Below are 22,425 nucleotides of genomic sequence, written 5' to 3'. Positions count from 1 at the left end.
TGAAGTGTATAAGTTCAGTAATATCTTTAGGTCTGTATTCTGATTTGTAATCTTGCTCTTGTAGATTTGTAAGGCAAGCTTAGATGCCATCCTGGTGTAGGATATTGGTATATAAGCTGGTAACATGAATGGTGGCTAGGAGGGTATTGTTGGGAAGGTGGTCTAGGTTTTTGAGTTTTCTTAGAAAGTCTCTTGTGTCTTGGACAAAATTTGGTCGTGGGTGACCAGAGGTTTTAGGATGAATTTGATGAACCTTGATATTTCCTCAGAGTTGCATGGTTGGTTATTATAGGTCTGCTTGGGTTTCCTTGTTTGTGTATTTTAGGGAGCATGTAACAAGTCCCTGGATTGGTTAGTGCGGGGAGTTCTGTAGTGTTTCTTGTAGTTCAGATGGAAATGATGTGATGGTGGCTTTGAGTTTTAAGGTGAAAAGGGGAGTTGGATCTTCCTCTAGTTTTTCATAGTAGGTAATGTCAGAGAGTTGTCTGTTGGTTTCTTTTATGTAGTCTTCATGGTTAAGGATAACTGTAGCTTGTCCTTTATCTGCTGGTTTTATTACTGTTTGATGGTTGGATCTTAGAGATTCTATGGCCTTTCCCTCTGAGAGGAAGAAGTTGTTATGATGGTGTTTGTTGTTGATTATTTCATTGTTCATTCTTTCCTGGAAGCAGTCAATATAGCATTGAGGTTTGAATTTTCTCCTCTGTGAGGTGTCCAATCTGATTTTTGGATTTTTTGGTGTTAATCTTTTCCTCGTTGTCACAGGATGAAGTATTGTTGAAAGTGGGTTTGTCTTGGTTGTAGAAATATTCCTTGAGACGGAGGCATCAGAAAAATTCTTCTAGTTCTCCACATTGTAGTATCTTATTAGGGTATTTTTCCAGACAGAATTTAAGGCCTTCAGAGAGGACACATTTTTCAGCTTTGGTAAGTGCATGGAGATATTGCTAATATTGAGGATTGACTGGTTTCTTCAGCTTCATCGGGTATGAGGTTGGAATGTTGTACAGTATTGGTGTTGTTTCTCTGATGGTTGCTTAGTGGCTGGGAAAGTTGTTCCCATAGTAATTGGTTCCATTTCTTCTTTTTATGTTGGATGGACATTGTAAAAAATCTTTGGTACTCTTTTTATATACATTGTATAACATTTGGGAAGATATTCAGATTTATCTCTCAAATTGATGTAGTATGTGTTGATTTCCTTCTTGAGTTGATCTCTTTTGGAGTAGGGTACGTGAAGGAGATGATTTCTAAGTTTTTCTGAAGTTCACCTGCATAGTTGTGAAACGTATTTGGAATTGTGTATAGTAGTCATAGGATTGTAGATGCTCAGCCCTTTGGGAACGATGTTGTGTTTCTTGAATAGTCTTAGAAAATATAAGTCACTGTTGAGTTTGGCTTCTTTCTTCTTCATGTTGTGACATTTCCGTTTCAAACCACAAAATGGTATAGTGTAGCAGGTACCATGTGTAGATGTATGCTTGGAGTGAAGTGCTGTGAATGTTTTGCTTCAGAAATGAGCCACTCAAGTGTGTTTTACACCAGTGTCATGGAGATTTGAAAAATGTTGTTTGCAAATGTTAACAACCATTATAAAGTTAGACCAATTCTAACATTTATCAGTCTGTGCGAGTGAATGACCCAGAATTTGTCATCTGTTTATATCTAGACTAGGGGTCAGTAACTTAAGGCACACAGACTGGATCCAGCTCACAAAGAAATCTAACCCACAGAAGTCCAATCCAGCACAGGGGATCAATGGCACAGAGCTGCACCATGCCACCTAATCTCTTCACAGCATTTGCCTCCACTGTGCAGCCTTTTGCCCTGTGCTTTCCTCACTGTAGAGGGGTTTATGTTAGTCAGTATCCATCCATGCTAATTTATCCCCTTCTCAGCAAGGTAAATGAGCCCAGAAAGAGCAATGCATGAATACCGTTTATACTACCCTGTTTCTGGTCCCTGAGTGAGCTTGTTGAGAGCACGCTTGAGTAACTCTGCATAGCATTGAATTCTGGTGTGTATTTGCTTGGACAAAGGAAGAACTTTCCAAACTGAAAAGTTGTGACCACAACATTTTAGGCTGGCTTGAAACTCTAGCACAATTACTTAATGTAGAAGGAATTTGTTTATTGTGATATAAGATACTTTCTTCCCTTTAGGAGGTGGCTTAAAATTGATCAAATTTAGTCCTTCTACCTAGTTTTTACAGTGTAAGTAGCAAGCTTTTCTGCTTTTTAACTCTCAAAAAATGAAAAAAGTGCTTGGCAGATTCCTTTCCAACAGTCCTGACATAGGAAGTCAAGCATGGCTGAAGAATATATCTATAAGTAAGGGTTTAGCTACAGTAAGCAGTATGTACTGATTTTTTTTTCTGTATTTGTCCCTTCAATTTGGTTTGTGAAGGATGTACTATTAAAAACTTGCTTTTTTTACTAACAGAAAATGTGGTGTAAAGGCAGTCTGATCTGGGTAAAGCCAAATAGAGTACTGTACCTCCTTGATGTGGCACAAGCTTTGTGCATTGACCCCTGTTTGCTTTGTTTTGGTGAAATAGGATTCCCCTAAAGGGAGATCAGGAGCTTGAAGCAGAGATGTAGTTTATCATTTTCTTTAATCCTGCATAAAAAGCATAATGGTGACATTTCAAAGTACAGTCATTCAGGCAAGTTTTTTCAACTATTTTACACTATCATCTTAAAAAAGAGACTTGCTGGAATATATAGAGCTCGTATAAAGGGTGTTATGCTAACACAAAGAATGGTATCAGCTTTGCACAGTGTTGATATGAAAAAAATGGTGAATGTGATTCTGACTGTGTATTTAGCTTATTGATCTGTTACAAGAACAAGGATGCTCAGAAAGATAATCATAGATATGGACAGAGCTATACCATCATTTAGTATTGCAGGGCTGATTATCTGTCTATACCTCAATTTCCTGAACTGTGAAATGGGGTTACTACTTCTTACTTAAATATTTCTGCAATATTATGTTAAGAGCCTCAGATGGGGTCTCTATAGGTACACACTAGCATTAGTATAATAATACAGGGGACGTCTACACATGCAATTAATGCAACTGAATATACTCTGACTCAAATTGAGCCATAGTAAACCAATCCTAATATGACCAACTACACGTTTGTTTAAGCACAGTAATACATGATACCACTTATAACCTGCAGGACTATCCAGCAGCACATAAATTAGTCTGCTGTACACTAATTGCCTTGCACATGAAGACAGTGATGCTTTACTGCGCAGAAAATTAGTCTGCTGTGCAGTTGAGCATCTTATGTACATGTACCTACAGAGTATTAATTGGGAGACTTGAAACCAGGTATTGAATTCATTATCTGTATAAACACTTATTAAAATAATGAACCTTGTGTGTTGTCTTTCATCGTAATATGAAGAATAAGTGTATAGGCGACACTTCACCTTTCTTCTTTTGACTAAACATAAAATCCAGAGTTCATTTTCACTTGCATCAGCTTAACAGGATCAGTCTGAATGAGTAGCTGGTTACGAGCCTACCAAACATGCACATCAGTGCTGTAGGCATCAGTTATGGTGATACAGAACACAACATTGTTCAATGCAAGTAATTTTCTCTGCATACTGAACTGGCACAAGCATTGTCTTTCATAGGAAATCTAAGATGAATGTCTTTAACCAAATCTGTTCATTGAAAACTGCCGTGATACTTTAAATAAGAATTAGAATTTATATCAGAGTCTTGAAATAATTTCATCTAGCATCATTTAATTATGCTTACCTCAATTCCCTTGAAATTTCAAGGGATATAGTCTTCTTTGAATGAGAGTATTCAAGGATAAAGTATTCCTTTTCACCTCTCATTCTAGACTGTTGCAATATATTGTTGAACAGCGGCTTCATGGCACTCCACCAGAGGCAGGTGAATTAATCTTTCTACATCAATTACAACTTCAAAAGTATATTTGGAGGCTTAATTAGTATTTGGAAACTGCTTTAGGAACGCTGATGAGCACAGCTTTTGATGCATTATTGCTAACAAGTAATGGTGTTTCTGAGTTGAGTTACAGACTCCACTGGTACTGTTTTCCTAATAATCATCTTTATAGCCCCTCTTGATACACCTTTTTTCCCTCTAGAATAGAAAACAGGTATAAACTTAATTTCAAAGCTACATTTTTAGAAGCACATGATGATGATCCTCACAGACGGGAGACTTTTGCTGCTGGTGAAAGGTCTTGTCCAGAATTTGCCCAACTCCCTGTGCAATTCCACTCTTCTCCCCTTTGTGTAATCTTTTTTCAGATTCAGGGATGAAGGTGACAATACTGTAGGCTACATGTGGGGTATAGCCTGATCATGATATATGTACAGTAGTGTATAAATGACAGTCATGGCATGTATCACAGTGTGGCACCTAAAAAGCTAACCGCACTTTGGGGACCTAATTCAGCCTTGATGTAAGCAGGCACAACTTTTTGTTTTAATTATATCCCTAGGTCAGAAGTTGGTCTAAAGAGAGTGGTACCTGATTTACAAAGCTGCTCAGTAGGTTTTCCTCATAGGTTAGCTTTCAAACCTTCCTTGAGTTCTAAAAAGAAATTGATCTCTCTATAAGGAAACACGGAGTTAGCTGGCTGTCCTAGTCTTTCCTTCCTCATAGGAAAGGGGAAGCAATCAAAGCTCTTCATGTGATTCTTCCCTTCTCAGCCTAGAGAATGCTCCTGCAGTCTTTAGTCCAGCTGTCCAGTGATTGTGCTGCACTTACCACTGCTCAAAAGCTGGGATTCAGGGAAAGGAGTGGAAAATTCTAATTTCCCTCTCCCTGAGGTACACCAGTGCTAGTATGGGAATGAAGGAGTAAGATAGCTGAAGAAGCATTAGAAGGTGAAAAAAAGAGGACAGATGGCAGAAACAACCATGTCTAGGAAAAGCTTTTTATTCGGGGTGAGCAGCTCAATTGTTATGGAAGTTTGCATAAGCCAGAAAACTGCAATAGACAAGTTTTTGCACATGTTTGAAGGGGAACAGATTCCTTGGTGGAGTCTGTTGGAGGTGGAGATTGGAGACAAATTTAATTGATAGGTTTACAGGTTTAGGGAGCTCTGGAATTCATTGAGTATGTCTTGAGATATGGTCTAGGGATAAAAGTTGCATATAAACCAGTTTAAATAATCAGAAACTAGTTTAAACCTGTAACAGAACAGAAGCTCAGTGCACATAAACTATTTTCTAAATGGCTGAAACTGGTTTAAGATAAACCTGTTTGAATTTGGTATTGGATTTAACTAATTTGGGTCAAACCAGTTTGAAACTTCTGTCCCAAACCCCTTCCTGGTTCAGATTAAATCACAGTTCCCCAGCATGCTTTCCAGCCCTGGGCTGGGCTGGGCTCTGCTGTCTGCTCCAGCAGAGAAGGGTTGCGGGGGGAGGGGGGGAGGCAGGGACTGCCTCCCTCCCCCCCCCCCCAAGCTAACCCAGGCTGGGGTCTGGGGCCAGGAAGAGGGGTTAAATCCACCTTCTCCAGAGTACAGAGCTTCCCTGCTGCTAAACTTACTGAAACTTACTGCTGGCTGCAACTGTGACTACTAATCACAGAGGCACCTGGAACCAGGAAGAGGAAGTGATGAGCAACCCTGGAGAGTCCTGCTGCTGTGATTGTGGACTGCAAATCCATAATCCTTGACGGCAGCAGGATGAGGAAGCAAACACACAGCCCATGCTGGCTACATACCAGAGAGGCATGCTGTAGCACCCCCTGGCTTCTGGCCTGAGCCACTGCAAGCATGTGGCTGCATTTCCTGAATCGGAAGTAAATGTGTATCCAGTTGTTTCTCAGTTTAATCTCTGTAGTTTAGACTAACTTGCAAAGACTGAATAGATTCAACCTTGGGCTTTTTGACTGTCTATACTTAGCCCTAGAGAGGAAAAAGCAAATTAAGTCATTACGAATCTTTTGAATGAAGGAGCCATTGTGGGGTCTCTATAGCGTCAGGAAAATGAATGAATTGCAGAGAACTCTTTACATTTCATAACCATGGAGAATTCAGTGAGGAAATCTCTGTACTTGTTGAGGGTTACACAATTGATGGTTTTGAGGGGGGTGGCGAGGAGGGGAGTAAGAGGAAGTTGAAAAAAAAATGGGAAGGGAAAAAGTGGAGGTGAGACTTGAGGTTAAAACCATTATAGTTTCCCAAATGTAAAAACAGACTCTAACTGCTACAAGATGTATTCCTGACAGCTGGACTCTGAGCAAATCCCCTGGCTAGACAAAATCTAATTCTATTGAGTCCATTTTCTTTCTTTCTTTCTTTTTTTTTTTGTCAATAGATGTTAGCAGGTGTATTACATCAGAGCTCACATTGGGTGTAGTGTTGGAGTAAGTTTCAGTCAGGAAATACTTCATGTTCTATCTTCCTGTTAGTTGCTTTATTGTCCTTCAACTTAACCTTGACACAAACTACATTCTGGGTTTCTCTGCTGAAAAAACGACAAAGACTTCCATGGAATCATCTGCTTGACCCAGGCTGTGCTTGACTTCATATAAATTAAGTTGTAAATGACTGTATACCAGGTACAAAACAGAACCTCACTACTTTTTCAATCCAAGTGACAAGGCTGTTTCTGTGGTAAATGTAATGTGTATGAAAAATCACTTTTCTACATCAAAAGGGAACATGAAGCATGTTTAGTAAGGGACTAAAAATTAGATTTTAGATAACTTTATTTTTAGACCTTAAAGAAGTCCTAAGATAGCTCTCTAATTTTACTGTGCTAAATACTAATCCAATCTTACTTCCTCTTTAGCAATTGCAGACAGTTGCGGACAAGGGCTATGCATGCGGCCTTCAGATTCATTTACAGATATTTTCTGAAATTTAAAACTTGCTTTTATCTGCCCTTTTTCAGATATTAGAAATTTGTTCTAGAGGCCACATTCTCTTTTTAACCCTTGGAGAAAAACACCTGCCTTTAAAGCAATGCTCTTCAATAAGGAGTTGATGAAGCCTTGTCAGTTTCCCAGTCTACAGTAACCTACTCTTTATATAACACTGCACTAAAATAGCTATAGTGTATTCATTGCATTTATCAAGAATGGTGAATCATCTGATGCCTGTCATATTTCTCCAACTGAAGGAGGAACTTCATAAAAAAACATGCTTTTGAAAAACACAGTAGTAATTCCTTGGGGGTTTGTTTTATTGTTTTCAGGGTGCTGGGTGCACTGCACTGGTGGTAGCTGTGGTTGCAAGGAAGTTAGAACTTACCAAAGCTGAAAAACATGTGCATAATTTCATGATGGATACCCAGCTAACTAAGAGAGTAAGTCATAACTGTAGATCTTTATATTCACAACTGAAAAGGAATGTTATGTTCATTGTATTTCTGTGGTACATTTAAAACATAAGTAGACATTTTTACTGTATTTATTAATAGGCATAATCCTGCAAGATGCTGAGGGGTACTGGACATCCTGAACTTCTTTCATAATTAATGGGAGTTGCAGGTTCTCAGCCATTTTGAGGATTTTGCCATATGGCAGTAGATTTGTAGAAGCTAGAACATAGCAGGAAGATAACTCGAAGAAACAGCAAGGAACATAATATTGTTTTAAAACAGAAGTTTGATATGTTAAACTGAAGCCAGTTTTACACAGTATCTGAGAGGAAGAAATTCCAGTATGTGTATAATTCTTGTATCTCTTAGATGTAATAAATGATAGCTTGAACTCCTGAAAGTCAGGCATACAAAGACTGTTCTTTATGAAAGTGAGATGCTTTCTTACAACAAAGGTATCTTGAAGAATAGGTTTAAAATTGCTCACGATGCCATGTGAGTTGAGTAAAGTATTTGCTGTTGCTTCATTTCCATGGTTTGTTCAATCAGCCATTTACAAAAGGTTGTAGTCCTGTTAGGACTGGATATTTGACTGGTCAAAAAATACTTCATTAATTGCCTGGTCAAATATTTTAAAATATGGTCAAATATTATCAAGTAACAGTCAAATAGTTTAAGTATTAATTTCTTGATCAGTGAAGAGAGATACTTTAACCTTCAGTAGGTTAGATATTTATGCCAATTACAAAAAAACAGCTAGTTAAATGCTAATGCAAAACAATTAAATTCCAAAAAACTGTAATAAACGTTTATAACTATCAGTGTTAGGTGAATGTGAATGATATTCAAGACTAAAGAGTTCCTTTCCTTGGCTTTTATTCTGAAACCTTAGGGTCATTCTGAACAGATACTAATAATACAGGTGTGTGTGAAATTAAACAGAAATAAAACACATGCCAATTTTATAAAAGACAAAAATCAGTTTTTAAAGTGCACTTAGGCTAAGTAGGCACTAGTCCGAGTTCTCAAACATTTTGCTGTCTGCATTTGGAGATTTCTTCAGTCACAGCACATGGCCAGTAAGAAAAGCTTTTCTATGCTGCTGGATTTGGTTCTTCCCTTAGCATATGCAGCAACTCCATATGGCTTCATGCAGGGAGGGGAAAGGAGGCTGGAAAGGCTTAAGAGACAGGATCAGGGCAGGGGGTGCCTGCTTCTAAATGGGGAAAGAGAGAGAGGGTATCCTAACTGCTGCAGGACTGAAGGGCAAAGAGCCCTTACTCCTGTCTTTGCTAACAGGTGACCCTATGATGCAATAAGAAACGTACACCATCACCTACAGAAGGGCATTATTGGCTTCATGGAATATTTCACAAGTTTTGACTGTGGTCAAATAATGTCAATTGACTGGTTTGTGTACTGTAACTCCTATACATCCTTTAAAGTTATTCCCGAGATTAACACTATAATTCAATAAAAGGATAAAGTTTACAACTTTTACAATAAAACCTAATTTAAAGAAGTGACTAGAACTTTGATTAACACCCCCCCCAACAAAACAAAACAAAACACAAACCCTCCCTAAAAAGTAAACACCAGAGCTAAGGAGCCAATGAAGAGTCTAAATCCAGGAAACGGCTTTATGTGCAGCAAGAACAAGTAATGGCAGTTTCCGTTGCCTTTACTCAATTACTCACTGATTTTAAGAGAGAAGCTTGGGTGTATAAGGCCTTCAGAATCAAATCCAAAGGTTCCTTTAAGTCCTAGTAAGAAAACCTGAGATTGAGGAAAAGGTGGTACTCATGTAGGTATTTAGAAACTAACCCTCATCAACCAGGAAGGTGAGCAATAGAGACAAATTTACCTATTCCTTCTTGATTTAGCAGCAGTTTTCAAACACAGTAGGCACATGTACACGGGACGCTACATCACCATGGCGTCGACAGGCACTAACCATAACGCCACCACTACAGCACAGTAACTCGTTGGTACTATGCTGTAGTGTCAAAAATGACCCATGTGCCACCGGTGCTAAAGCAAGTACTAAATAACTGCGTAGTACCAACTTCACAGTCAGGGAGGGCACATGTAGACATGCCCAGTAAAGAGTCTAGCTGGTGAAGGAGGAAGCTGCCATTCCAAGATCAGACTGGGAGTACTTTTAGTACTTGCTTAATCCACAGTAGTACCAGCACAGTTCTTTAGTGATGCTTACTAAGCTTAATTGTCCTGTGCAGTAGTATATTAGCATGGTTTTTGCCTGGCACGCTACTGCACAATAGCATTAGGCTGTTACTACTGCACATTAAGCATCTCATGTAAGCGCACCCTATGCCTGCAAAGTTAGACATCCTAGACAGGAAAGAAGGTTCATGCAGGTTTGCTGAATCTTGTGAATTTAGTTGTTACTTGCTCCTTTTTCATGTCATCCTATTCATCTTCTCCCTCCAAATAAATGTGAACTCCAGTCTAACATAATACTTAAACGGTGTTTTACCTTAGAGTCTACTCATGTTGAAGTCTTGATCCTTCTGGTAATGTAAAAGGAAGGCAAATAAACCCTCTACTTCCAAGGTATCTGTCAGACAATAAATCAGTAACACAGACCTTGGAATTATTTCCTGTGAATCAAACCTAGAGCTGGCCATACCTAATGGAGGAGTTGGGGACTTGAACTTATCTGTAAGATCCATTGAACCTGATCCTTTTTATGTTGCAGTCAGTGGAAAAACTCTTATTTGGCCATTGTCTCTGGGAGCTCTTACTTGGAAATTGAGCCTCTGCCCTGCCCCTTCCTAAATACAGTCCTTCAGCTTTAACAGTTCAGTAAGGCAGGTGATATAAGAGCAAAGGGAAAGAGATGATGATGAGAGCTAGTTTAATACTATATATTTGCCTTAACAAGAATTGGAGAAATTATAACATCAGCCATCAATATATGTAAATACTCTGGCTGTATTTTTCAATCAATGGCAGTTCCACACTAGTATCGCCAGACAACTTAGTATAATTATAAGGGCTTTAACATTTTGTATTATGAAATCTTTTATGGAACCCCTTCTCCCCACAACCTCACGCTTACCCTCCTCTCTCTCCCCCCTTGTCCCCATATAAAGCAGACATGAAGTATATATAGTAAATCTAGCCATAATGTTATGGCAACATACTTTTCTCAGGGGTAAAGGAAAACAAGGATGGAGTGAGAATAAGGTAAAATACAGCAATCTGTTAGATCAACTCAAGAGTTTCTTATAGAGGAAAAGTGTGTTGAATTACTAGTACAAGAGAGAAAAGAATCATACAAGTGACCCCAAAGTGACAAATTTGTAATAGGGAAATCCATTTTTAGTTCTGTGAAATGTATCTGGTTAATTACTTTACAAATGGTCCAAATTATTTTCAGAAACAGATTTGACTACAAGCCACAAAGAAAGTTGTTACAAATGTCCCTCTTACCTCCCTCATCACTATTTCTGCATCACTGTAGCAAGTTCCCACTGAATCTGAAGCCCTCCCATAGCCAAGACTGAGAGCGTCTCTGAAAGACAGTATAGATTAGAAAAGACTCAGACACACTAATGCTATTTTTGTGAGCCTGGTATTTTCTTTTATTAAACAGGTGAAAAATGCAGCTGCCAACGTACTCAGGGAAACATGGTTAATTTATAAAAATACAAAGCTGGTTAAAAAGATAGACCATGCAAAAGTAAGGAAACATCAACGCAAATTCTTGCAGGCTATTCATCAGTAAGTACTCTTTTGGTTTGGTTTTTCTGTCCAGACGTTACCTGCACTCCCTCAGAACTTTTGCTCTTGGGACTGAATTTGTTGTTTCTTTCAGAATAAGTACAGTAAGATTTCAAAGTAGTGATTTTTAAAAAATGTTGGCAGTGTATTCCCAATGTAGTTTGGAACTGGATTTTTTGTAAATGTTTTCTTGACAGTCTCTGTCATATTTCATTAATTGGCAGAGAGATGTTTATACTGTTGTTATTACCAGTTTTTGTTGTGTTATGAATTTGTTTCAAAGCAGTTGTCCCGTTTTTTTTTTTGGCCAGTCAAAAATAGAAATAGAAAATATGGCAGCTTGAAGCATGCATCCTAATCATTTCAAGTGAAGATTGTGTGTTAATTATAAACTAATGGCTATTAGTACAGAGAATGTTTATTGAATTGATAATGAACCAGTTTCTCTGTCCATTTGAGATGCTTTATCAGCTTAAAAAGAGCAAATAGGAACCACTCCCCAGTTTGAGATTTCGTCAGCATAAAGGAGTCCTTAGTCAGTTTAATCAACTTGGGTGTCTTCTGTCAGTAGCAGGGAAGAAGGGAGTATTCTAGCAATCCCCAGGTGGCAGATAGCCCTTCAGGAGTTTTTCACTACTGAGATACTTGAACTCTGACCCCAAATTATCCTAAACTCCACCAGCATTTAAAAGAGAATCGGGGCCAACAGTAATAAACTGGATCACCATAATATAATTCATGAAACTGCCATGCTCTAAAAATCTTCATAAAATTGATAATTAGTGTTTGTCATCAATCTAATCCACAGTCAACTAGGATTCTCGAAGCATTCATTTCTGGGGTTGTACTGTTCATGGAGCAACAACCTTCCTTCATCTGACCACCAGATCACCTTATCATATAATGTCCCTGGATGAGTTGTGCCTGTGTTTGTACCAGAATAAAAATGTCCTGGGATTAGTGTATACATGCATTACCCTTCTAATTAGGGTTTAGCAAGTGGCTGAATTCAGTGCCACTTTTCTGCCATTGATTCAGTGATACAGTCCTGGGCTACCTGTACAGAAATACTTTTCGTATCACAGGATAAAATGTTGTTATTCCTGATCGGGGAAACTTTTTAGGATGCATCTGGGGACAACAGATGGAGGCATCTGTATGATTACACTTTGTCCCAAGATAAAATGGTTTATTCCAGGATAAATGCAACATCTGTTTGCAACCAAAAGACCTTCTGTCTGCAGAAACGAGAGATCCCTAGGCCTTAAAAGGCTCTACACCTTCATGCGTGCTCAGGGACTTCCTGCCTGCCCTGCAAGTCCAGCTCATTGAAGCCCTTGGTGTAGCCACCATGCTGTGGGCTTCCCCAGTACTTTGGGGCAGCTGCAGAGAATTGAATATAGGTTCAGGTTGCATTGACATTTTTATAAAACCCATATGCCACCAGCTGTAGTTTCATGGTCTTCTAATCTCTGTGGCCTAAGCCAGCAACAGAGATGATGCCAGAGTTCAGCTGATTTTCATATATTCCTGTACAGTGTGCAGCAGGTGGAAGCTCCATATGTAGAAATGCCTTTTCATGCATGAATGTAGCAGACACAATCTGGCCCTTGGTTTTCCCCATTTGTAAATTGCGGGTAATGCTGTTTGCTTTCCTGCCTTGAAGTAATGATGTGAAGATTAGTTAATGGTTGTGCACTGCCTTGAAGATGTAAAGCACTCTAAGTAGTATTTTATTGAGCAGACCTGCTAGGCTAAATGTTGTAGACCTTGTAGTAAAGCCACTCAGTGGAAACGGTAAAAAAAAAGAAAAAGTTTACAAGCGTTGAGATTTTGGTAGGTTGGGAAAGCATGCTGTGAAATCTATTTGCTCAGCTTAAAGAGATGGGCCTGGATGGCAGGAAAGTCTGTGTGGTATATGTGTGTGCACATGTGTGTGCATTGCTAGACTGACTTCTTCACTGCATAGTGAATTCCTTAATTTTAACCTTGCTGTTTATTTTTGTGTGGGGGATAGAAAAAAAAATTATAAAAAGCACATTGGGCTCGATCTGCAGCATTAAATACTCTTCAGGCTCCAGAAGAGCTTCAAGAGGTTGCAAGTTTTTGCTCTGCATTTCTCTTAACTATTCAGTTGGCTCAATTGGTGGGGAAGCGGAAGACAGCGGTAATTTTTCTGCTTAAACCGATACATACTTCTGAGAGTTCTTGTTGCATTTTGCTTCTGATTTTGAAGGGTACTACTGTGTTTCTGAAGAAGGTTGGAGATAATTCCTCGGTGTAGGCAGACTGACCTCTGTCAGGAGCACATCTCCAGAATTCTGTTTCCCTGGCACTTGTCTCTTGGTTTCATTAGAGTAGCTGGGCAAATTTTTTGACTTATGACAATATATCCCTTATCAGTCTTTTTCTAAGAGTTTTTAAAAAAAATTTTAAAAGCTATTACATGCTAGCTAAACTATCAAGTTACTGGAGTAGAGATAAGATTCAAGGGGAGAAATTCTATAGCTTGTTTTATATGAGGTCCAAGTAGATGATGATTCAGAGATCAGCTACTCTAGGTTCTATTTCCACATATAAATGAAAAACAGATGAGGGTCTTTCCCTACTGACATCCTTATGAAAATGTATATATCGGCTACTGTATGCACAAGGAGGCTTCATGGATTGTACTTGGGGGATAAGAGAAAATGGGAATGAAGCTACTGCAAATCCCATTATTATCATGCAAATGAATCAGGCTCAACTCATAGCAGTTGCTAACCCACAGAAGCCATTGGTCAAACCATGGGACTTCCAGACTGCTGAATCGAGCCCTTTGTGCTCAGCTGAGCACCACTCCATGTGTTGGTTTGTTTTAGTATATTTTACAGTTTGTTTTCTTTTGTTTTGTCTTTTTATTTCAACAAAATGAAAATAGAGCTCGGAAGTAAGTTGTATGAGCTGTTCCTTTTTAAATTTGCAGAATTTACCACTGTCTGCATGCAACAAATGGATCCTTTATTTGTGAATTTTAATGGTCTGAGTGCTGCCATGGAAATGCGATTCAAAATCATGATCTTTTGCTGTGATAAGTGAAGTTCATAAGGAAGGAATCAGATTACCCATGTTTATAAATTTGAGAAAAAAATCAAATCTGTCAGTTTTCTTTTAATCTGGCTGTTGCAGCTAAAGAATGATCATTATGTGAGAGATGTATCTTTGCAATCCCTGGGCCAATTTTTTTGGGTTGATATACACACTGTGCTGTCTCACTGCTGGCAGCTGTTATCTTTATTGCTTTGGTATCAATGGGATTGCACAAGGTTTAAGTCAGCAAAGAAATTAGTCTAGTGTGCTAAATTGGAAAGAACTGACAACTGGATTATCCAAAAGACAGTGTTTAAAAAGCTAGAAAATAAAATGTTTCCTGACAGTTTGAATAAATTCACAACAAAATATCCAGGCTATAATTCTGCAGTCAAATTGGTACCTGCTTATCTCTTTAATGAAGTCTGTTCCAGGCTGTACTGCTTAACTCATTCTTTCCATTCTTTCTGTACTCCAAAAATGATTAGCTCCAACACTGCATCAGCAACGTTTTGTCTGATGAAGATTAAAAAAGGATAGGTGATTTCCCCCAAAACAGGGGAGTTAGTTTAACACACAGGCTCAGTTTCAACCTTCTGAGAATGACTGGTCTCTGTATCACAAGCAGGAATCATTACACACATTAAATCTAATGTTTACTTGTTTTTAACTTTGTTTCATGTGAAGGCCAGTATGGAGCTGAAAGACAATATATGTGTACAAATATATTAGTTAATGTGAATAGCCCAAGAAAGACTTACTTGCTTGATAATTTCTTGAGGACTTTGTAAAATCCCTGAACGATTGTGGTTATATAAAAATTTATAACTTGAATAAAACTTTCAGCACCCTCAAGTTTCCTACTATTTAAAGAGCAGGTATAGCTACTATTAGCTACTGTCTGCTGAAATTTAAAAATAAAATAAAAATAGAAACCACAGTTGAATGACCCCTGTCCCTAATTCTGAATACAGGACTATGCTGCTGTCTTTGCAAATGTCAGATATTAGAGACATGCAAAATGTGGTTATCTGCTTCCAGCAGTTTATAGGTGTCAAAGATAAAATAATCCCAGCTCCAGTGAGGTAAATGGGAGCTTTGCCATTGCTGTAATAGGGCCAGAATTTCAGTTCAAGGATGTTCCTAACACCGAGGGTGCAATTTTTTAATCTATAATGTGGCAGTGTTAAAACATTTTGTGCCACACGCAACTATGAAGTGAAAAAAGACGCTGCATACCAACTTCACAGCTGTCACTGATGCATCACTAAACTAGCAGTCACATGGAATGGTTCTGTGAAAATGGCAGAGTCTGGTTCTTACTCTAGCAGTAGCAGGTTTCCTGAAGAGCTCACACTAGGATTGGCAGGTATAATTTTGTATAGATGTTACTTTGTAGGATTCATTGCATTTTATAAGTATGATAAAATATATAGGAAATGTTCCATAGCCTTGCTCATATGCAGACATCTGCTGAACACAGGAATTATTTGCAGACATTTAACTGACAGTAGAATTTAGCTCTTAGAGTTGATCCTCTACATGTTCTGTTGAATTTGCCCTATTGTCTTTAGGCCTAATCCTCCTTTTACTGATGTTGGTGTAACCTAAGAGCATTAAGGTCAGTGGAGTTGCACCAGGGCAAAACTGTTATGAGAGGAGGCCATGCCCCTAATCTTTCTTAAAATTTAAGAATCAATTTTCTCATGTAATTATTGCATGCAGATATTTCTGTCTGGAACAGAAAATTGTATGTTGAGTAAAAATTTAGGAAATGACCTATTATATTGTAAAAATAATCCATTTATATCAGTTGGTCTGTTTGCATTACTTGCAACACAACTTTGTAATGCGAGTGTTATTTTCCAAAAGGTTTTTCTGCTGCTTTTGAGTATGCAGAAAAATCAACAGAATTCTCCATTTAAAAAATTTCCTTGTTCAAAATGCAGTAAAACATACAGATTGTTGTCTTGTGTGAGCTACTGAAAGATTGCATTCTTTTTCAAAGTATGTTCATACCTAATATTAACAGTTGTGCAACTATTTGGGCATCAAGGGGACAATAAACCCTTGAGTGTCATATTTTTTTGCTATATGCACACAAAGTTTTACAATGCTCCTGTTTAATTAATGGATTTCCATGCTGACATACTAACTTAGGCTAACATAGCCCAGCTAGGCTAACTCTGAAAAACTTGTTTGAAAATTCTTTTAAAATTTAATCTTATCAAGATGCAAATAGTATGTTGGATACAATAGAGCTATAGTATTAATACAGTGACAAGTATTTTGCTTATTTAGCTGCTGGTCAGATAAAGACTTTGTTTAAATTAATAAGAAACTCACTTATCACTGTACTTTCATCAGGTTCAAAACGCCTTCTAACCCAATCCATTTCAGACTGAACAGGGCTAATACCTGTATCTAGTCATGTAGGCATGGGAAGATTCTCGACTACTGTAACATTAATGATAAATCAGTATTTATTATTGTGTTTCTTCCTATATCTACTTGTCATGATACTGAGGCTTTAAGGAATGTTTTGGCTTTCTTTCATATAGTATAAATAAATTTGTATCTCCCTTTTTGAATTCAACGTTAACCATGGCAAATAGTAGTCTCAAGGACATCACATTTTCTTGCTCTCTTTCTTTTTTGCGGTGTTGAGGAAGCATGCTTCTCATTGTACCAGACACATAACCAGTTCTGACTTTACACAAAGTACTCAAGGCATTGTCCATGCAGTTATTTTGGTCTTGTAAGTTATATGCATGCTCTTTAGAAGATACAAGATACCAAAAAAAGTATTTGACTTCAAATTCCATTTTTTTAGATTAAGGAGTGTAAAAATGGAACAAAGAAAACTGAATGATCAAGCAAACACTTTGGTGGATCTGGCAAAGGTTAGTAGGACGTCATCAGATTGGTGTATAAATTAACATTCATTTTGTCCAATTCAATGTTTTTCTGCTTACCGTAGTGAACACTAATAGTACATCTCAGTTTGTAATCATAGGGGGGAAATAGATTAAATATCTTCTCTGTTGTGATAACATTTGTTAATGTATCTTGCTTTCAGTAGTAGCAATTGTTTGACACTTCAGAAAAAAAGTAAAGCTCTTCTATAATGCACATAACTGGAGTCCTGATCCTGAGAGCTGGTGAACCATTAGGTGGTATTTGCAGCTGCTTAGGCCCTCAGAATTGATCCACACTTGTATAATGCTATATAAAATACAGAGTAAATTCTTCCCTCCTGTATTTTGAACATTCCAGGAGAGGATCAATGTAGCTCTGCTACTGAGTCATTATATGATCTTAGGCAAGTTACTTCACAACGAGTTCTGTTCTACATTTGTAAAAATAAGGATGACGGTTGCCTACTGTGATAGTGTGTTATCATTTTTCTTAAAGCCTTATGAGACCCTCAGATGAACAATGCTATTCACATGCAAAGTGCTACTCTGTTTTTATGTATTTTATGTATATAGTAGTGACTGGACTAACAAGGCTGAAATCTAGTCATTCAAGCCTGTTGTAAATAGCAATTGCTCAGTGCAAAGTTAAGAAGGTAAGGGAAAGATCCTGTTACCTCAGTCAGACACTTAGGGTGTTTTTACACATTAGGGTAGGGGCTTTAAATAGAGCAGCTCTAAGAACTGCTCTAATTAAAGCACATGCAGTATCTTGTGTATCAGTGCCCCTGCACATCAAAACAGTGCCCCCACCAACATTTTTGAAGCATGGGGTCACTGATGTATGAGACACAGAGGCTGGCTGGAGCATGCTAATTAGTTAATCGAGTCTGCTCTGATGCGCTGTAATTACAGCATGTCAGAGCAGCCTCCCTGCACATGTACAGGCACCCTTAAGTGGACTTAAATTCCTAAATTCAATCCCACTCCACCCTTCCCAAACCACTGAAAAAAGAGATTATGATAGTTGGATGGGGCCTCCTCCTGCTCACTGTTTTTTGTGATTTAGTTTTAAGATTAAAATGGTGGTGTATTACATAGATGAAATGATCTTTTTTCAGGAACTTGAATAGGGTTAGAACAGGATAGTACTTAAGTGCTTAACAAATTAAACTGGATCTTGCTGTAAGAGTGTATTTTTTAAATGAGGTTTTCATGGACATCTTTCACAGGTACCTCAAAACCCACATCTGTTCATCATTTCTCCTTATGATGCAATTTAAGCTGTTCTGTTTGTATTTAATTTTGCAGTATAAAACTCCATGAGTTACCTTGAACTAACTGCTTAGGGTACAACTGGCTACCCAATTTATGTAAATGACTGAGTAGCACCAGTTGACCATAGCTGATATACACAGTGATTAGGTATCAGGAGTCATGCCAATGCCTTCAAAATACCATGGACTATGGATGATAAGCCATTGCTTCACAGTTTTTCCCCTAATCTAGTCATCCACTTAATCATACACTCCCTTTTTGTGGACAAAAACTTAACGGCACCTTAGTCAATACTAGCCAGTAAAGGATCTGGTTATCACTGCACTTCAGTTAATTGGTACAGACAGACGTTACAAAATGTTTCAAATGTCTGTTAAACTTTTCAAAGGATCATCTGTAAACACGCATACACCCTTTGACAAGTTCCAAAAGTGTCTGAAATGTTTTAAATTAGCACATGGGAGCTAAGCTAGGGCTGGGGCCATGGCCGGGTCCAGGCTTATCTCCCCTCCAGAACCCTGCTGACCCCTGGTCCCATGCCAGAGCCAAGCCCTCTAGCCCAACCTGCTATACCCCTCCCCTTTAAGGGAGAAAGGGGAGATGATTTGGGAGGCCCCCCCATCCCTTTCCCCCTGCTTACATCCTCTCTCCACTTGCCTCTCCCTACTACTTTTCATCCCAGAAGAGGGAGGAAGAAGGGAAGAGGTGAGAGCAGAGCTGCAGATTACTTCAGCATCCCCTGGTTGGCACTAGAGGAGGCTGCAGCATTTTTAAATGTTCCAGCCAGGGAATGATACAGGGGATGCATGTAGTTCCTAGGCTGAAACTTTCCCTTTTTCAGTCATTTCCAAGTGTTATATCTGGCCATACCCTACGTGTCTAAGTCCAACGCTTAACAGCACTCATCCCTCTGAACCTCCACCGTAAACCTGCTCTCTAAGCTTTTACATACAGAACCCTTGTCCTGCAGGAAAAATAAAGCAGTAAAAAATCACTTACAGAGAAAAAGTGAATAAGTGATAACGGTCATTGTTTCCTAAAAGGAGCTTTAGTAGTTCAGTGGTATAAATGCAAATCTCTACATGTCTATCTCCTCTTTTCTCATAAATCTGATGAACTTCAAACATTACACAGAACTGCACTAACTATTGAGAGCCAACCAGTTCTAGGGGAGCCAGCATGGAACTCGCATTTGTATTAGTGAAAATGAAGTCTAAACATGCTTTGCTTCATTTCCACCATTCTTTATGTAGGATGTGTTTTCAGAACATTGCCAAAAAGTACCGATATATTTGGTAAGGTGTGTATATATACAAATATTTGTATAAACTTATATTTATATATTTAGTTTAGAAGCATGTTTTCTCTTGAGAAACTCCTGTTAAAAACAATGCGAGTTTTATTTGCAAAGGGGAGATCATGCTCTATAGAAATATGAAATAGTAAGGATAACAAGGATACCAGAATGTAGCCCATATACAGTGCATGCCCTCTAAATTTATACTTTCTAAACAATACTTGTATAATTCAGCTCATAAAGCAGCATATTTTGAGATCTCAGTACAGAACATTGTAAGGTCAGCTGGACGTTTCACCCAGTTTATCAAAAGTTTGAAATTTAAAGTACCTCATTAAGACATGAATGATAAATTACTGCTCATTGAACAGAGAACTAGTAAGGGATTTCTAATGAAGTTATGAGAGAAATTATTTCACGAACCTGGGACTTGTTCTAGTATCATGCTTCCACTCATGCTGACCTTGTTTTCTAGTACTACCAGTAAAGTGCAGAACCCCTTTTGGAAGCCCTAGCTGAGTTAGATTTTGTGTTGGATCATTTGCAAAACACTAAACCTCTGTTTACATCCCTTCTTCCAGACCCAAAACATCATGTACGACATGATTTCTGATTTAAATGAAAGAAGTGAAGATTTTGAGAAGAGGATCGTTACTCTGGAAACAAAATTGGAAACTTTAATTGGTAGCATTCAAGCTCTTCCTGGACTGATTAGCCAGACAATCAGCCAGCAACAGAGGGATTTCCTTGAAGCTCAGATACAAAATTATGACAAGCATGTTGCCTACAGTGCTGAGCGATCACGGTCCTTGTCAAGAAGGAGGAGGTCCTCCTCCACAGCACCACCAACTTCATCAGAGAGTAGCTAGAAGAGAATAAGTTAACCACAAAATAAAGACTTTTTGCCATCATATGGTCAATATTTTAGCTTTTATTGTAAAGCCCTATGGTTCTAATCAGTGTTATCTGGGTTCTGATGTCAGAATCCTGGAAACCTGAACACAAAGTTTTAGGCCAAAATGAGTGAAAACTCTTTTTTTTTTTTTTCCTTTCAGATGCACAGTGAATGCACCTATTATTGCTAAATAGATTGTTCCTCCTGTAATTTCACTAACTTTTTATTCATGCACTTCAAACAAACTTTACTACTATAGTATATGATATAATAAAAGGTTAATTTCTGCACATATTTGCTTAGTCAAATTGACTTTAACATTTTAAAGATTTTCTCAACATTAATTTAAAGGCCAAATATTGAAAATTATTTTAATTGAGGGAAACCTGAAATTAAGCTCAATAATCTTTCACTCTGAATATTGACCATAACATTTACTTTCTCATAGAGGGAAAAATGAAAGCTTATCCAAAAATGACAGTTTATAATGGCTGTTTTAGTCACTCTAAGGGAACATTGTTGACTTGAATTTTTTTAAGCAATTGAAAAAAAAATTGATTTCCAATAGAAGATGCTTTATAAGACAAGTAATGGAGTTTTTACAATCAGTTTTAAAGTTCTTCTAAGTATTTTTTTGATCGTGCATTTACATTTAAGGGTTTCTTAACAGGGAGATCAGGGTAACTTCCTATACACAAAAATATCAAAATTGACTACATGTAAAGTATTACAGAGAGTAAATGCATTGAAAAAAACAAAAATTAAATTTCAACTAATTTGTTCAGTTGTAGTCTATTTAGTAGGGATTTGTAACTGTGGCAAAGAAAAGATAGCCAAATAGAAACATGATTTTTGAGTTGATAGTGTCCCTTTAAAACAATCCAGTGCATTTTGGTTTTGGGTTTTAAAAGGCTTTTGTTGTTGTCATAAACTCTGGTGATTGGATCAAAAGTTACAGACAAGAGCCTAAATTTCGGTGTTATAACAATGCAGTCATAAATAGCACATCCTGTTTACCCTATTGGTTTCAACTACATAGCAAATTAACATAGAGAAATAGTACGGATGAACCTAAGTGCCTCTTTGTGAAGCAGTTGTTGGAAGTTAGCCTTCCAGGTGATGAAACTAAACTCATAGGTACTGCATAACTTTCCTTACATTCACTAATAGTAGGTATTCTGCAGTGTTAAAAAGTAAGCTGTATGCATTTTGACAGTGCTCTGGTTGGCTTTTCTACTGTTTATGCTGATTTTTAGCATATGGAACACAGGAGTTACTTATACATTTATAAATACAGGATGTTAGCCATAGTATCATCTTTACCTATAAATTGACAGCATCCACCACAAGTGACTAATTTTGGTAAGTATAGATGTCTTTTTTAAAAATAAAATATTTATTAAATCTGTCTACTAAGAGTTATATGCATTTACAAGGAAATTAAGGGTTGTTCTATGGAAAGAATGTGGGTTTCATTCTCTTTAAATTAGTTTTGGCAAATGTTTAAAGGAAATTTCTGTTCCCATCTTAGAAATACAGAGGTATTTGAAGGCCCTGCCCCTGCCATAATTGATGCCACAAGGCAGAGACCTAGAATTCTCTGCTGTTATGTACCAGTGTCCTTTGTATTGGCATGTAGCACAGAGAAATGAGGATCATTTATTTTTGGCAACTAACTCTTAATTGTCAACTTCTTATTTTATTCAGTTGTGAACACCTGTGCAGTACAGGTAGGGTAGGCATTTGACCACATGCTTTATCATCACAGGCACATCTCAGAATAGACTGCAGGACATTCATTTCTGCCACTGTAAGAAACAGACTGTAACTACTCCTCTGAGCAAGTGACTTACTACACAGCTTGCTTTAGAGCTAGTTGTACCCTTT

General features: G+C 37.9%; 1 protein-coding gene across 1 annotated transcript in view; it reads left to right on the top strand.

Moving 5' to 3' along the window:
* KCNN2 (potassium calcium-activated channel subfamily N member 2) overlaps nucleotides 1-20,832 on the top strand; it is a gene marked incomplete at its 5' end in the record, with an annotated part of 154,238 nt that extends 133,406 nt beyond the window's left edge. Inside the window, 4 exons of the mRNA XM_019518191.1 lie at nucleotides 7,212-7,322; nucleotides 10,957-11,084; nucleotides 16,987-17,056; nucleotides 20,225-20,832. Coding sequence (XP_019373736.1) covers nucleotides 7,212-7,322; nucleotides 10,957-11,084; nucleotides 16,987-17,056; nucleotides 20,225-20,512 — 597 coding nt within the window. The remainder of the gene's footprint in view (nucleotides 1-7,211; nucleotides 7,323-10,956; nucleotides 11,085-16,986; nucleotides 17,057-20,224) is intronic.
* Between the last annotated feature and the right edge of the window lie 1,593 nt (nucleotides 20,833-22,425).

This window comes from Gavialis gangeticus, unplaced genomic scaffold (assembly GCF_001723915.1).
Source record: "Gavialis gangeticus isolate Ggan-Ray unplaced genomic scaffold, GavGan_comp1, whole genome shotgun sequence".
Classification (NCBI taxonomy): Eukaryota; Metazoa; Chordata; order Crocodylia; family Gavialidae; genus Gavialis; species Gavialis gangeticus.
Note: the sequence above shows the minus strand (reverse complement) of the source record. Positions and strands in the feature narration are given on the sequence as shown.